Source organism: Dermacentor silvarum, chromosome 7 (assembly GCF_013339745.2).
Source record: "Dermacentor silvarum isolate Dsil-2018 chromosome 7, BIME_Dsil_1.4, whole genome shotgun sequence".
In the NCBI taxonomy this organism is placed as follows: Eukaryota; Metazoa; Arthropoda; class Arachnida; order Ixodida; family Ixodidae; genus Dermacentor; species Dermacentor silvarum.
The window spans coordinates 135,619,174-135,635,070 of record NC_051160.1 but is presented as its reverse complement, the minus strand read 5'-3'; the positions used below and the strand labels follow the sequence as shown (position 1 = coordinate 135,635,070).

General features: G+C 45.3%; 1 protein-coding gene across 4 annotated transcripts in view; it reads left to right on the top strand.

The window, feature by feature from the left end:
* LOC119458471 (3-oxoacyl-[acyl-carrier-protein] reductase FabG) overlaps positions 1-15,897 on the top strand; it is a 463,543-nt gene that overhangs the window by 434,726 nt on the left and 12,920 nt on the right. For all 4 annotated transcript variants that reach the window (XM_049671242.1, XM_049671240.1, XM_049671239.1 and 1 more), the window contains exons 7-8: positions 5,801-5,837; positions 9,282-9,345. In XM_049671242.1, the coding sequence (XP_049527199.1) occupies positions 5,801-5,837; positions 9,282-9,345 (101 nt within the window). The remainder of the gene's footprint in view (positions 1-5,800; positions 5,838-9,281; positions 9,346-15,897) is intronic.

Here is a 15,897-nt window from a genome sequence, read left to right as displayed (position 1 = left end):
ACGCGCTCGCAATCTTCCACAGACACGAAAATATTAAATATCACCGTGACTGTCAGCTGGCATCTGATAATTTTCTCCAAACATTTTCAGGAAGCGCGCCCAATGTGATCGATAAGCTGGGCCAGGGCAGGCAAAGTAAAATAAGAGAAAACAGAAGAAAGTCAACGGCCTATTTAATTTGAGACAGTTCATTTTTGCGGGCGGCAAAGTCTGGCTCTTCGTGGCGATAGGGACACTGGTTCCATTGGATTTAAGCAAAGCCCCCGCTGAAAATACTGGTATTTCCAGAGCGCTTCTTCGCATGCGAGCTGATTGTGGAGATACATATCTCAAAAACCATTTGGAAAGTTGCCCCAGTAATGCCTCGTATTTAAACCAGACGCACAAAACCAAATTATAGAAATTTGTGGTGAAGTTATCAAAGAAAGCCTAGATGCAAAAGTGAACGCTGAAGGCTGCTTCTCCGTACTTGCTGACGAAGCGACGGATATGTCTAGAATCAAACAGCTTACTGTTTGTGCAAGGTACGTAAACAAGGATGTCAACGATATCGAAGGAAGGAAGGAAGGAAGGAAAATAAGAGGTGAAACGCAGAGAGGTTAATTAACCAGGTTAAGTGTCCGGTTGGCTACTCTGCACAGGGGGATGGGGTAAGGGCAGAAAAGATTAGAAAACAATAGAATATTAAAAAGAAAAGAAAAAGGAACGTATCAGTCCCCACATTCTATAGTTTTTCACTAAGTCCTGATTCTTTTAAAAAGCGTACTAGCGCTTTTAGAGCAGTTCGTTCCGACGTCGGCTGGGACCAGGGACCAAGAATTGTGGCTTCCGTAAGAGGACGGCTGTCTACCTTGTCGAGAGTGGTGCTGAGGAAACGATATCGAAGTGTTTTTAGGTTTTAGCACAGGAATAGATGCCCTCTCTCATGGATACTGCAGGTTATATGTACATGTGTACAAACTGCTGCAGATTCTAGTCACTCTTCCAGTGCCACTGCCAGCTCAGAGAGATTTTCAAACATGAGATTACTAAAAAAACCACTTGCGCTTTACAATGTCTGAGGAACGCATGGTTATGCTGGCGCTTCTATACGCCCACAGAGACGTCTCCATCAACGTGTCCGAAGTTATTGAACGCTTCGCTAAACCTCCCCGCCGAGTGAAGTTTATCGTTTAGATAGCGAAGCAGCAAAAATCAATGCCTGTAAAAATATCTGTTCCTTCACGTTCCTATATAAGCTCGTAATTATGAAAACGTATGACTGTTCATTAGCTTTTATAACCACAGAAGTTTTCACCGTTTATTATGACAGTTAGCATGATGATCAGAATTATCCTGGGAATACAAAAATTACGGGGACATCAATAACCAATTTTGACAAACCTTGCTCATTGAAAGCCCGGCACACGGGGCGGTTCCCCAAAACGCACTCTGATGTTAGGTAAATCAACTTGCCGCATCATCTGTGGCTTTCGTTTGTCCTTTTCTTTCCTCTTTAGCTACATGTTTTTACTTATTTTTTGAAACGAAGCAATAGCCTTCTTTGATTTTTGGTGCAGAATAATTGTTGCCGCTTTGCAGGCAGTTAAAATACGCATTTTAGTATTGATTTCTGCATTCTTTTTCTATTATTCTAGCCACATGGTGCTGTCGCGATCGCAGCGTGGCCCAAATGCATATCACGATTTCTGAGATCATAGTTTCGTTCTTGCCTGGATCGTCTGTCTTTATACTCGTATGCGTGAAGTTTACTATCTGTGACTGCGCAACATGTTTATTTGTCTTGTTTGACGCATTATATACAGTGGCGTTTCCTTAGATACGTGGATTTGTTGCAGACTTATACGTAAATTTAAATATCTTGTTGCGAGCTTTTGTGTATACATGCAGTGAACTTGGTCTCACGCGATACTTTCTTGCCATTTATCTTGGCATTTGTATATTCCATTCTATCTTCGCATTTCTAATCTATATTTTGCGGAACTTCTGCTTTTTATATGTACTCGTTGTTGCAACTATAATTTCGGTGCAATTACAATAGACGACCGGTAACATCTGCTGCTGCGCAATCCATTGCAACGAAGGACAGCGTCACTAAGGTTTTTCCCTGGCCGTTGCATATGTACAAAAATGTAACAAGGTTGTTAAATGACAAAGATTCATCAAAATATTTGTCAACTTGTTCATTTTATGGCCTTTACGTTTTTCATACCAGCTGCATGCACTGCTTTGCTGGTTTCGAACTGATATAGTTTTAAAGTTCGCGTGATATTTTCTTTACTTATTAGACAGACCAAAAAAAAAAACGCGGAAGCATTGATATCAGCTATTAGTGCCACAATTTTTGGGACATACGAAGCTATTCTTTTATGAAACAAACACATAATTTACTTGTCTTGGCTGTGCGTGGCGTTAAATAATTTGTTTTCAGCACCTAATATACAATGGCATTGGCAATGCAGTTATTATTCCTGTATTTGATGCCTCCACAGCTTTTATAAGAAGGCAGCCGCGTTGCAACTTGAGCCCCCCCCCCCCCCCCCCCGAAAAAAATTTCTGGCTACGCCACTGCTGCTGACCTACCTCAAAGTGCATTGAATAAGGGAAAGAATGCCTCCCAAATATATGTGGTGGCTCCACAAGGGGGGCGTCCCGTAAGACATTCAGCGAGAGATTTGACTTTGTAGGATATCCTGGTAATAGTTTCTGTTTTCTCTGTCATAATGGTTCATTTATAAGAACCACATGAAGGGACAACAGATTGCAGCGTATGGCACCAGCTAAAGTCACACCTGAGTCGTGCACCGGCGCACATACATAGATGCTTTGAAATATGTTCAATGTTTCATAAACTGTGTTGTATATACACTGAAAGTGGGCATGCGTTCGTTAGCTGTGCACTTTTCTGTGTGCTTACGCTTGGTCGCTCTCAGCAATTTATAACGCGCCGCCTGTAACTGGGGCGCTCCGGAAACACGGAATCTGCTGCCGCCTCGTAGTTCTGACGCGTGTCAGCTTCAAGGTATATCCGCGCAAACTACAAGCAAATCATAGCCAAGCACGCCCACCACTGTCCGAGAGGCTTGGCCACATGGACGCTTTCCCTACAGCGAGCCTACAGCGTGTTTCGGAGACTTTTGGGTAGGCCGCACACCTCTCAGCACATATCAATTGCGATATCAGCGTTTGTTTTGCAAAGCATTGATGATAGCACACTCCACCACGAGCCTAACGCGGGCGACTGAGGCTAAGCACAGAAGCGACCTCCGTGAATGCGGGAAGAGTCGGCCACGTCGGGTGCTCTAGCGTATAGACTCAGCGATCATGCCCTTCAGCTGCATTGAAGTCATGGCGCAGAGCATGCGCTCCTTCTATTCCACCGCACAAGTTCCGCCAGTTGTGTTTAAGACATCTTTCATTCGCGGAGCGCCGGTGCCCTTCCTGTTAGTGCGGTCGCATTCAAACAAACACATGCAGACAGCCAATACAGCACAGATATTTCAGAGCACAGCTCTTAGGCGCCCGTTGATGGGGCGAGCGTCCGCGGCATCGGCGTAACCGAGGGTACGAGCACAGCGAAAGCTGCAAGCGAGTGCGGACCGCTGTGGGGGATGGAAGACGCGAGGAGGAAAGCAGAGAGGAGGGTGCAGCGGAATTACGAGGTGGAAAGCGGAGGAGGGTATGGCGAAAGCGTGAAAAGAAAAGCGTAGTGAACCGACGATAGCTACGAGATGGCGCCAGAGTAGCGTGCGTCGTCCGGCAGTTCTGTTGGCGGCAGCTGTTGTGAATCGCGCCCACGCGTCACCCACGCGCTGGCTCTCATGATATTCAGATTAGCGAGGCAGTCACGTCACACTTCGCTCAATTTGCAACGGGCCGCACAAGACAGATTGTCCGCGCCAGCCAATAAATCGCGAAATGAAACCGCCTATAGAGCTGCGCCCAAATTTTGCATTAGCGAGTACCGCAATCGTCGGTGAATTGTTTGGTTTCAATAAACTGCAAAAATATAATTTTCACCTAGGGTAATCTCTGAAGCAATGCCAAGATTCACATCAATATGTGCAGCTTCATTGATCAGAGAAAGGACGGCAAAAGTAATGATGCTGACATTCTTTATACGGTGCATAATGTAAAGACACATGGGGCCAGCCCACAAAAGCAATGAAGCTTCTACCTGGAATATGGCGACCCTGAACGTTGCTGAATAATGTCATAGCCCCTTTCTTAAAGAAAGATGGTTGAACGCGATGCTTTCTCCTACGCAAACTGAATCAAATTCAAAAGTCCTAAGCCAATGACCACGCAATGAACCCAAGAAATGCTTAGCGACCCGATGCAATGCATATGTGATTTGATTGCTTGTTTCGGATTGTATTTTTTTTTTCGTTGAAGTTGAATGAAGACACATTTCGTTAAGTTGAATAGCATGTATTTTAGATCATGTTCCTGTTAGTTACACACACACACTCACACTTTCACGGTCGACTCGGCACTTGTGATCGCTGTGGTAGACGGTCAGAGGCTCCGCCGTTGCCGATACACGGAATCGGCCTTACGGGCATAATTACGCTCGCGCTTACGTTCGCGCACGGCAGCCTCTTCTCCCATACGCTGCACCCGCGGCCTACCCTTGGTGACGTCTGGGAATGCATTGCGTGACGCGCGGAATGCAATGCAGGTATGTACAGTTCTTCTGGGTAGCGTGGCGCTTCAGTTCCCATCGTTCTAATCGGTACAACTGCAAATGTAAGCTGTAGTATTCTACTATACGTATGTCGTGCGCCGTTGTTTATTGTGTGCGCAGATGCGCAGCCGTTGTTATATTGTGAGCGCAGATGGGCAGATAGTTCCAGTGCGTAAGTTGGCTTTCCTTCACTGCGCTTTAGGCGCTCACGGTCAAATCAATAAGACATAGAAACCTTCGCTTAAATATTCACTTGGTGCAAATGACTTGCGGGAGTATTTTTTTAAAGTGAAGCTTTATATGTCTCACTTATACGTCCGTGAACGCTGAAAACGCAATGCAGGAAAGCCAACCATCTTTCTTTAAAAAGGGGGCTTTGATTTTGTTTGTGTATGTAAATAAAACGTCTTACAATCTTATATTTTACATATTTTGCAGCAGAAAAGATCCTGTTTAGTGATTTATTCGAACGTCTAGTTGCTGTGATGTTATTTGTAAATAACACAAATGTTAACACCAAAAATTTGAGAAAAAATATCTGCTTGATGTTCTAGCAAAAGTTAGTTTCTATGACCAACGGTTTCAAGAATTTACTTAGGACCCACATCAGCCGTTCTTATCTGGGCCGCATACACGGGGATTGGCTTACATACATGTTCTTCGTCTTCTTCTTTCTGGGGTTTCACGTGCCAAAACCGGTTCTGATTATGAGGCACGCCGTAGTGGAGGGCTCCGGATTAATTATGACCACCTCGCTTTATACAAGTAATGTAGGGTACCGAGGAAATCTAGACCCACCGAGCACTGGATCAGTAAAATCACGTGATGACGTTATGTGCGTTTCGGACTGCGGTAATCTATTAGTGTGCAACTGGTTGATGTGTGCCATCAAAAAATTTAACTCTAAAACTGGCGAAGTTCCTTCTTGTCCCTTAAATAGAATTTTTTGATGGCGCAATTTTGCGTCAATATACGGTTAATATCAATAAACATTGACCTCTGCAAAGCTCTTGCTGAGGTCAATGTTTCCGCAGTGCAGCAATTCGATACAATGGTATGTGTTCAAAGAAAGCACAGCACCTAACTGACACGTTCATTTTGGCTTTATTTCAGAGTTTGGCCAATATGGAATTCGTGTTAACTCAGTGAAGTAAGTAAAATGCATCAGCATATTTTCTGTTAAATTACTTAACATAGATTAGGAAATATGCAGTAGTCCTATAATTCGGCATTTTGTGAGGGGCTCTAGCGGCACCACATGCCATGAGGGATTGTACATTTTTACTTTATACATCCGCCGCACCTGTATCCCGTTTCTGCCATTTTGTCTGAAGGACTGACATTACCACATATTTTTTCTGCTCACCCACATCCTAGATTTCAATGCACACGCTTCTTGTGGTGAAATATGGAGAAGCCGCGCCTGCATGCCGGCGGCGCTTGGTATTTCGGAGCGTAATAACGACTTGCAAAATTGAGCATCGTATAAAGCACAAGTATCCAGGTTTGCCGATAACTCACGCAGCTGTTTTATTTACTGTCTTGCACTATACGTTGTATATAATTACTTAGATGGAACATCGGCTCTGCTGTACTGTTGCAGGCGTAAAAAAAAAGCCGGATAAAACAACAAAAACGGCTTTGCAGCTTTTGAAGAAGTGGAAGCTGAGGTCGCATCGGGGCGCGAGGGCACGTGTATTAGCTGCCATTACGCAGGTGCCATAACCTATCAAGGTTCTGTAGAGCCTGCGCACAACGGGCTCTACTTTGGGACGTCTCTCTCTCAGATCTGAGCCGTCAGTCTTCGCACTTCATTAGTAGGGTGGCGTGATGCTCGGGATTGCCACTACGGAGACCCATCTTCGCGTTGTTGCTCCAGAGACTTTGAACTAGAGCGAAAGGTACATGGCTCCGCCAGGGCTGGTGTCGCGCGTGCACTAACGCTTTTAATCAACCTGCCGTCACAATTGGATGTCGAAAAGTACCACGCCCGTATACCCACAGGAAGCCAGCACGCATGCTCCAGCAGTTGAATGTAGTACACGCAACGTCATCCGGCAAGGCTCCCTAGACACACTGGGCCACGTCGGAAGGCATCGTGATCGCGGTTTTGTTATGACGAAGCTGGCACTACCGCCTTCTGGCGATCGCGAGCTTGGAAGGAACTGCTTGTGGAATCACTTCGATGTTAACAGCAACGAGAACTCCGAGTAACCGTACTTGGCAACGTTAAAGTGCCAAGCAGAATAGCCTCAAGCGCCGACCCGTCCTAAAAGCCTGCTTTTAGGACGGGAAGGCGCTTGTCGCCACTCAACAGGTCGTAGGGCAGTTGAACCAGCTGCCTTGCATGGGTGAGCGACACTATGACCTCTCGGTCAAGACGCTCACTGATAGGTTCAGTCTTCGTAATCTTTATGTCACGAACCCAAGGGCCATCGTTTCGCGCTGATGTCCTAGAAAAGCTTATAGTATATTCAAAAGGTGTGCCATCTTCACGACTTTGATCCCGTTAAAAAAGCCGCCTTGGGAGGCCTTGAAGTTTACTGCGACAGTCCAGCGTGTCCTGAACCACAGTCCTGATACGATACCGACTGGAACACGTGATGACTGCTTACGTGTCCTCATCGATCGCCTCAGTTCTTGAAATTCGGCGCCGACGCTGCATATGTTCATACTCCGCGAGGACGTTCTCTACCGTCGCAGCGTACGCCCTGAAGGGCAGAATTTTGAATTGTCGTACCACGCCATCTCCGCGCATCTGTTCTTGAGCAGTTGCCTGACGCATCCACTGCCGTCCACCTCAGCGTTTCCTATGCTTACAACCGCTTACGGCGCCGCGTCTACTGACCATGCCTGTGCCGCTCTGTGCGCCGCTACGTTGCAGCCTGTGCGCTCTGTCAGCGCCGCAAAAAACTGCTGTGCTTACCGCTGGACGTCTTCACCCCATCGATGTGCCCTCAGAACCATTCTTTCACGTTAGTCTCGATAATCTCGGCCCTTTTCCGACGTCTAAATCCGCAATAAGTGGGTCGTTGTCGTGACTGATTACGCAACGGGTACGCGATCACGCGAGCTTTGCCCACTTGCTGTGCAACTGAGGTGGCGCATTTCTTTTTACATGACGTCATCCTCCATCACGGCGTACTCCGGCAGCTCCTCACTGATCGCGGGGGCTCCTTCTTGTCCGGAGTTGCTGAAGACCTCCTTCCCTCCTGTTCTGTAGAGCACTAGCTTTCCACTACCTACCACTCGCAGACAAATGGACTCACGCAGCGGCTCATAATCACGTTGACACAAATGCTGTCTATGTACGATTCTGCCGACTACAGTGATTGGGACAGCACGTTACCCTTCGTGACCTTCGCCTAATTCGTCCCGTGACCTTCTGTTCGACCGCCACCCTATTCTGCCCTTGGACACATTGCTTTCTTTCTCGCTCTGAATATGCTCTCCCACTAAGATATGTTCCCACTGAAATCCCACTGAATATGTTCAAGACATCTTTGCCCGGGCTCACACGGCGCGCCAGATTGCCGGCTCCCGGCTCACTGAGTCTCAAGCCACGCAGAAGATCTCGTACGACAGTCGACATCGGGACGTTCGATTTCCTCCTGACGCTGTTGTGCTCCTTAGGACAACATGTCACCGCATTGGCTTGCTTGAAAAGCTGATGCCACGCTACACTGGGCCCTACATAACATTGCGTCAGCTTTATGATGCTAACTACGAGATCGCTCCACTGGACTCGCCTGTCCCCACTGGCGTTGTGGTTGCGTCGCGGCTGAAGCCTTACTTTGCCGCGAGTTCACCTCCCCTATTGTTAGCGCCGAGACAGCGCTTTTACCGGCGAGGGTTATGTTGCAGCGCAACCAAGAGTGGCGTCACTTAGAAGAAGACGATTGGACGTGTGGAGGCGAAATTGGTCTCGACGGCCATTTTGTTTAGTATCGTTGTCTTTATGTATTGTTCACGTATATATATATATATATATATATATATATATATATACATACATACATATACTGATACTTGTGATATATATCATCAGCCTATACTTTATGATCACTGCAGGACGAAGACCTCTCCCTGCGATCTCCAACTACCTCTGTCTTGCGCTAGTGTATTCCAACTTGCGCCTGCAAATTTCCCAAATTCAACACCTCACATAGATTTCTGCTGTCCTCGACTGCGCTTCCCTTCTGTTGGTATCCATTCTGTAACTCTAATGGTCCACTGGTTATCCATCCTACACACTACGTGGCCTGCCCAGCCAACACCACCTAGATAGCACAAGGCCTGTTCACTCCAACCCATGACGTTATGCTACCTGGCCCGAAATTTCTATTGCCAAGGCTGGCGTAACGAAAGCGGCGACGTGAAAATCACCATGGCTTATTCGGGAGTAGCACCATTAGATTCTATGGTAGTCGGACCAGGTGGTATGACGTCATGGATCAGAGTGAATAGGCCTCGTGCTATCTAGGTGGTGTTGGCCACACTCCGTATTTTTCCTCCTAATGTCCACGTGATATATATATATATATATATATATATTGATAATTGTGCTTTTGGAGATTGTTCTCTTTTTTTCTAGCCCTAGCGTTATTGACACCCCGATGGCAACGCGGCATTTCAAGAAGGCCGAACAAAAAGAAAAGGTATAAGTTTCAGTTCTTACTTGTCGATTGGTACATATTTTTCAGATAACCACCAATTGGTATGCTGTTTTTTTCATTCTTTTTAACAATGTATTGTCTGTATTACCATTTTTGTGCGTATACTTTCACACTGACGTAAGAGTTCAGCGGAAACCTGCTAGGTGGAGAGAAGTAATTAAAGGGAAAATGAGACATCCACCCAAACGTAGCAATTGCTACAAAGGAAACTCATACGGGTTCCTCGAAAGAAAAGCCTTGCAGATGAAGAAAAATTCGTCCTCGTTCGGAACTTGAACTCTTTGTAGCAATTGCTACGTTTGGCTGGATGTATAATTTTCCCTTTAATTACTTCTCTCTGCCTAGCGGGTTTCCGCTGAAGTATTATGTCAAACACTTGCCTTTGCTGCGAGTTGTTGATAAATTCGACTTCGCCCTGCCATCTGCTAGCCGCCTGGTTAGCGGGCTGCACGCAGTCTGGCGTTCTCTGTTGGCATATAGACACTGTGATGGTAAAGGCCGATCTGAGCATGATTATTTTGTTGAAATGGTTCTGAAAGTACGTGATGTGTACAAAACGTCTGACTGTCATGAAGATGTGATATCAATGTTGGATGCTTTAGCAAATATGCAACGCGTGTGATCTGACAAACTCCTGTTCAGGCTTGTAGCCAAGCTGGAAATAAAGAAAAAAAAAAGCCTGGTTAGCTCCGATGATAGAGCGGCTGCCCTGGAAAGGCGGTGGTCCTGGGTTCGAGTCCCGGACCTAGACGAATTTTGTTTCAACTGCGAGGCTTTTTTTCGTATTGGGTTACCGTTGTAGCAATTGCTAGCGTTTGCGTGGATGTCTCATTTTCCATTTATTACTTTCATATTGTGATGTATTTTCTTTAGCCTGTGCAGTACTGGAACAGTGTAAGTGACCAATAAGGCCTACGGATAGGATTTTTGTGATTCATGCTGAATCTCGCTAACAATATGGGGAGCTTTATCAGACTAGCTAGAACATGAGTCACACTTTACAGGATATCCGAGCTAACGTTAGGCAGTATCTTCAGAAGTATCACTGCAATCTACACGCTAAAATATGATACGGTCATGTTCACAGCCACGTTGTACATCTGAGTATTTTTTTCTTCTGGGCTCTGCTTTTAATGAGAAGTATTTTTGAAACTCTTTACCTATTATATTTTATGCCAAAGTGAAAATAGGGCACTTATATGAGAAATTTAAAAGATTTATAATATATAAGTTTATTCATTCAGCTTTCTCACATGCTCCAACTGAATTATTATGCGAGCGGGGTTACAAATCTGGATGCGAACAGAAGCAGTTTCAACACTGTTATTTAAACATCGTTACACAATACTAAATAAATAAAACAAAACTGGAAAATGGAAAGAAAGCTCTTCAAAACAATATGCTGCATGCTTTTCTTTGAAGATAACGGTATCATAGATGTGAACAATGTTGTATGGAACACCATTCCCATAGATGTTTGCACGTGGCAAGGCTGATGAGTTGAATGCGTAATTCAACTGTTTTCTACGTCATCGCAACGGGAGCTAATTTTCTTTATTGGTCAGCTACATTTGAAGGTCGCAATTCAGACTGTCGTGTAAAAGGATCAGCAATGTTGCATGTCGACCTCGATTGTGCGAATTCTGCAAGCTAGCTGCTTCAACTATTCGTCCACCGAGGCCATGCCACTGCATTTTGGCAAGTAGATCATTCCTCATACCGTATTGACTAGATTCAATCATCTGGACTGTCTCAAGTACAGTTGCAAGTACGGTTTCCTGACTGGTATCAGAGGGACTGGGATTCGATTTCACGTCTCCAGAATGGGCTAAGAGCGTGCTTATAATACACAGTGCTAATATTTTCCTACAACCCGCAAGAACATGCAACCAGTGTCTAGGACACGACACCACGAATAGAAAATGATCTCAGCTTTTAGCAGATAGTGAATCATTGAGGTAACTGACACGAAGGAGCACGAATGGTGAGTGCTTCATTCTGAAAGCGGTGTCGTGCCCCAAGAAAATGCTGTCCGGTTGCAGCTTTTATCCCGCGCGGCCAATACTGATATTGGAGCGGGTGGTTGTGAATGGCCTCAGTTGCCAACCTATCAGTGGGCACTCGACCAGAATCGGCGGCTTCGTGCGATTCTTGGGTCATGCCCCATTTGGCAGCGTCCAAAGTTGCGATGCGTCTGCAGTAGGTGCGTTGCAGAGAAATCCAAGGAGCAACAAAATCTGAAAGAGCACGAACGGTGAGTGTTTCATTCTGAAAGCGGTGTCGTGCCCCAAGAAAACGTTGTCCGGTTGCAGCTTTCATCCCGCGCGTCCAATACTGATAGCGGAATGGGTGGTTGAGCATGACGCCGGCTGCCAACCACTCAGTGGGCGCTCGCCCAGAATCGCCGGGTTCGTCCTATTCTGGGTTCATGTCGCATTTGGCAGCATCCAAGTTTGCGATGTGTCTGCACTAGTTGCGCTGCAGGAAAATGCAAGGAGCAACAAAACCTCACAGACCGTCCAAAGCCTTATTCTGAAAGTGGGGCCGTGCCAAAAAATCTTCCAAATGCGTAATTCTGCGACGCTGCCTATCACGCCAACTTTCTTGTTCCACGTTAAATGATATCATTCAGAGCAAAGACAGAGTGACCGAGGCCGAGTGCTCTCGCCACCACCACAATGCCTTCAATTGCGCGGTGAAAGAATGTGCAGGGTAGTGTGTTTTGCTGGTTAAAGCACTGATAACGCGGTCCACAGCGGTATTTTTCGCTGCCACTCTATCAAAATTGTTTAGCAAGTGATAACAGCGTAAAATGTTTTGTCAATTAAATCACAAAATGGGTGAATAATCTTTGCTGGAAATATCTTCTAAGATTTATAGGTCTGAAATGTCCAGCCTTTGTAACTGTACGCACGACAGTAACACTGGCTTCTGACAGCCATGGCGACAGCACCCCGAAAAGTGATCTCGAAACAAACCTCACTTTTGTTGCAAGAAAAGTAACTTTTGTGAATATTATGTATGCAATACTGATATTGTCTTGCAGAAATTGTAAAAAAAATTAAATTATGGGGTTTTACGTTCCAAAACCAGTTCTGATTATGAGGCACGCCGTAGTGGGGGACTCCGGAAATTTGGACCACCTAGAGTTCGTTATCGTGCACCTAAATCTAAGTACACGGGTGTTTTAGCATTTCGCCCCCATCTAAAAGCGGCCGCCGTGGCCGAGATTCGATCCCGCGCCCTCGAGCTCAGCAGCCCAACACCATAGCCACTGAGCAACCACGGCGGGTTGCAGAAATCGTAGGAGATGCTAGTGTGTTGTTTTATGCTTTTGTCTGAAATTTAAAAGACATTTGTGAAATTTGCATATTAATACGTTGGGTGATCGTTGGTAGATTTACTACGAGAAAAGACGTTCTCATAGAGACATATAAGCAGATGTTGGGCAAGATACGGGACGCTCTTCCAAGATTTTGAAGTGGTACATTTAGCAAAAAACATCATCATCATTATCAGCCTATATTTAACTCCACTGCAGGAAGAAGGCCTCTCCCTCTGATCTCCAATTACCCCTGTCTTGTGCTAGTGTATTCCAACTTGCGCCTGCAAATTTCCTAACTTCATCACCCCACCTAGTTTTCTGCCGTCTTCGACTGCGCTTCCCTTCTCTTGGTATCCATTCCGTAACTCTAATGGTCCACCAGTTACCCATCCTGCATATTACATGGCCTGCCCAGCTCCACTTTTTTTCTCCTAATGTCAAATAGAATATCAGCTATCACCGTTTGTTCTTTGATCGACACCGCTCTCTTGCTGTCTCTTAACGTTAGGCCTAACTATTCTTGTTTCATCGCTCTTTGTGCGGTCCTTCACTTTTTCTCGTACTTCTTTGTTAACCTCCAAGTTCCTGTCCCGTGTGTTAGCACCGGCTCCATGTAATGATTGTACACTTTTGTTTTCAACGACATTGGTAAGCTCCCGGTCAGGATTTGGTAATGCCTGCTGTGTGCACTCCAACCCAATTTTATTGTGCAAATTTATTTATCATGATCAGGGTTCCCTCATACTCAGGGTAATTGACCTAGATAAACGCAGTCCTTTATACCGACTCTAGAGGCTGACTGGCGATCCAGAAATCTTGTTCCCTTGCCAGGCTATTTAACATTATCTTTGTCTTCTGCATATTAATCTTCAAACCCACTCTTACACTTTCTTGGTTAAGGTCCTCAATCATTTGCTGTAATTCGTCCCCAGTGTTGCTGAATAGGTCAATGTCATCTGCAAACCAAAGGTTGCTTAGATATTCGCCGTTGATCCTCACTTCAATACTTCTTCTAAGCATGTAGTGAAAAGCATTGGAGAGATTGTGTCTCCTTGCATGACCCCTTTCTTGATAGGTATCTTTCAACTTTTCTTGTGGAGAAGCAAGGTTGCTGTGCAATCATTGTAGATATTTGCCAAGATATTCAAGTATGCCTCCTGTACTTCTTGATTACGCAACGCCTCTATGACCGCTGATATCTCTAATGAATCAAATGGTTTTTAATGAGCTATGAAAGCCTTATAGAGAGCTTGATTGTACTTTGCAAGTTTCTGTATTACCTGATTGATGAAAAAAGAAAAGTACGCAAATAGATGTAGGGCCTTGTGTACGTAAAGAATAGCACTGACATCAATGCGCATACTCGGTACTTTCTCGTGCTTCTTTGGCTAACGCTTCTTTGGTAAAGTGCGACAGTTGCTAATGTGAATGTACACATCATTAACGTAGGGGAAGCATTAACGTTGCGAATCATATTGGCCCTATGGCCCCTGTTTCATAGCAAATTGATGTCTAAGGGGAAATGATGAATGCCAATAAAAAATTGTAAATTAAGCTTCCCCTTCTCAATCAAAATGAATTGCAAGTTAGCGTCTAACGCGCTCATTTCTGAGGTCATTCGGCGATTGTAGCATTCGTAGGCATGACGAAACGTGCAGCCCTGGCAACGAAAGATGGAATGGGAATTGGTTTCCTTGGCTGAAAAGGTTTGACACCAAGCCGCACCAGATGGTGCCCTGTCCACTGAAATTTCCTTTACGTTTGCATTATTTTGCATTGAACTAATTCTATTTCATTGACTCACCATTACTCGAGAGCGAGTGAGACGACTTTCGCCCGATCCTGAGTATCGCGCCGTCGAAGCGGCGGCGAAAGGTCGGCAGAAGATCTGGAGTTACGAGCCCGTGAAACTGAGCGAAAGCGTTTGAGCGTCCAGAAGCGTCTAGATACTTTAAATACTGAGTGTTTGTTGCTACTTGGGCTGCTCGTTCGTTACTCCTGGGCAAACAGCAGTCTTCGCACCCCTAGTGTGAAGCTGCCCTTAATTGTTTTTTCACAGAAATCATGCGTAGTACCTTGTCCAAACACCGGATATTAAAAGGCGCCAAAGTCATAATGCTATTGATAAATTGCAAAAAAAGTTTGATAGACCCCTGATAAAAAAACAGTATACACTCTGCAGCCTCTAAGGCTTCTTGAGAGAAACGTACAATTTTTATTGTGATTACCATTCTTAGCTTGCCTTCCCCACTTCGCAGTTTCTATCGCGCTTCCAGGTTCTTTAAGCTAGCAGTCGTTCGCATAAAAAGGAACACTTCATTACCATTGGAATTGGTCGGCGAATTATTCGGATCCCAGAGAACAACGCCCAATGCTGCATCCGCTTGGTCACGGCCAATGGCTGAGCAACGAGGGAAATATCCTCACCGGTGAAAACTCGGATGCCACACGAAAGGAGGCGGACTTCAAGCACACGCCACTACATGACGCAGTGTGTCAAGTGAAAAGTGTGAGAGGAACCCGGATGCAGTACACGGTTCATACATTAATTAACCTTTTCGGCAGTGGCTCGTTCAGATGCCTCTGTCTACCTTTAAATTGGCTCACGTGAAAAGAAAACAATTATTTCACCACTATGTACCTGTGTCCTCATCACTTGTACCTATACTTTACATGAATCCTAAGTCTCTGATCGCTGCTACTATATACACGTACATCAAGATTACATAATATTAAATGAATTTTTTACGAATCTTACGGGTAATGAATCACCCACCGCCCGAGATTCGCGTACATGTGCACCACCGCTTCAGGGCTAATTGAATTTTTTGACAAAGACATCTCAAATTTTTGTCTCTGACCCATTTTTTCCCTGAATAAAACTAAAATTCTTTCTATCTGTTTATCGCGATGATGTAGTGGTCGCTTCCTAGGTCCTCTAATGTGTTCGTAAACCCACGTAAACCCACGTAAACCCACGTAAACCCACGGGAAAACAGCTCAAGCTAGTGGATTGGACTGAGTTCCGCAAATCACGCGAGAACCAGGTCCAACCCATCGACGACATAGAACACTGGACTGACACTCTTAAACGGGATGTTAACAACGCCACACACATTGTACCTCCTGAGGCACAACTCGAAGAGATCGATAGCCGGCTCCTCCACATGTGGGAGGCAAAACAATCGCTCAAAAAGAGATGGGAGACA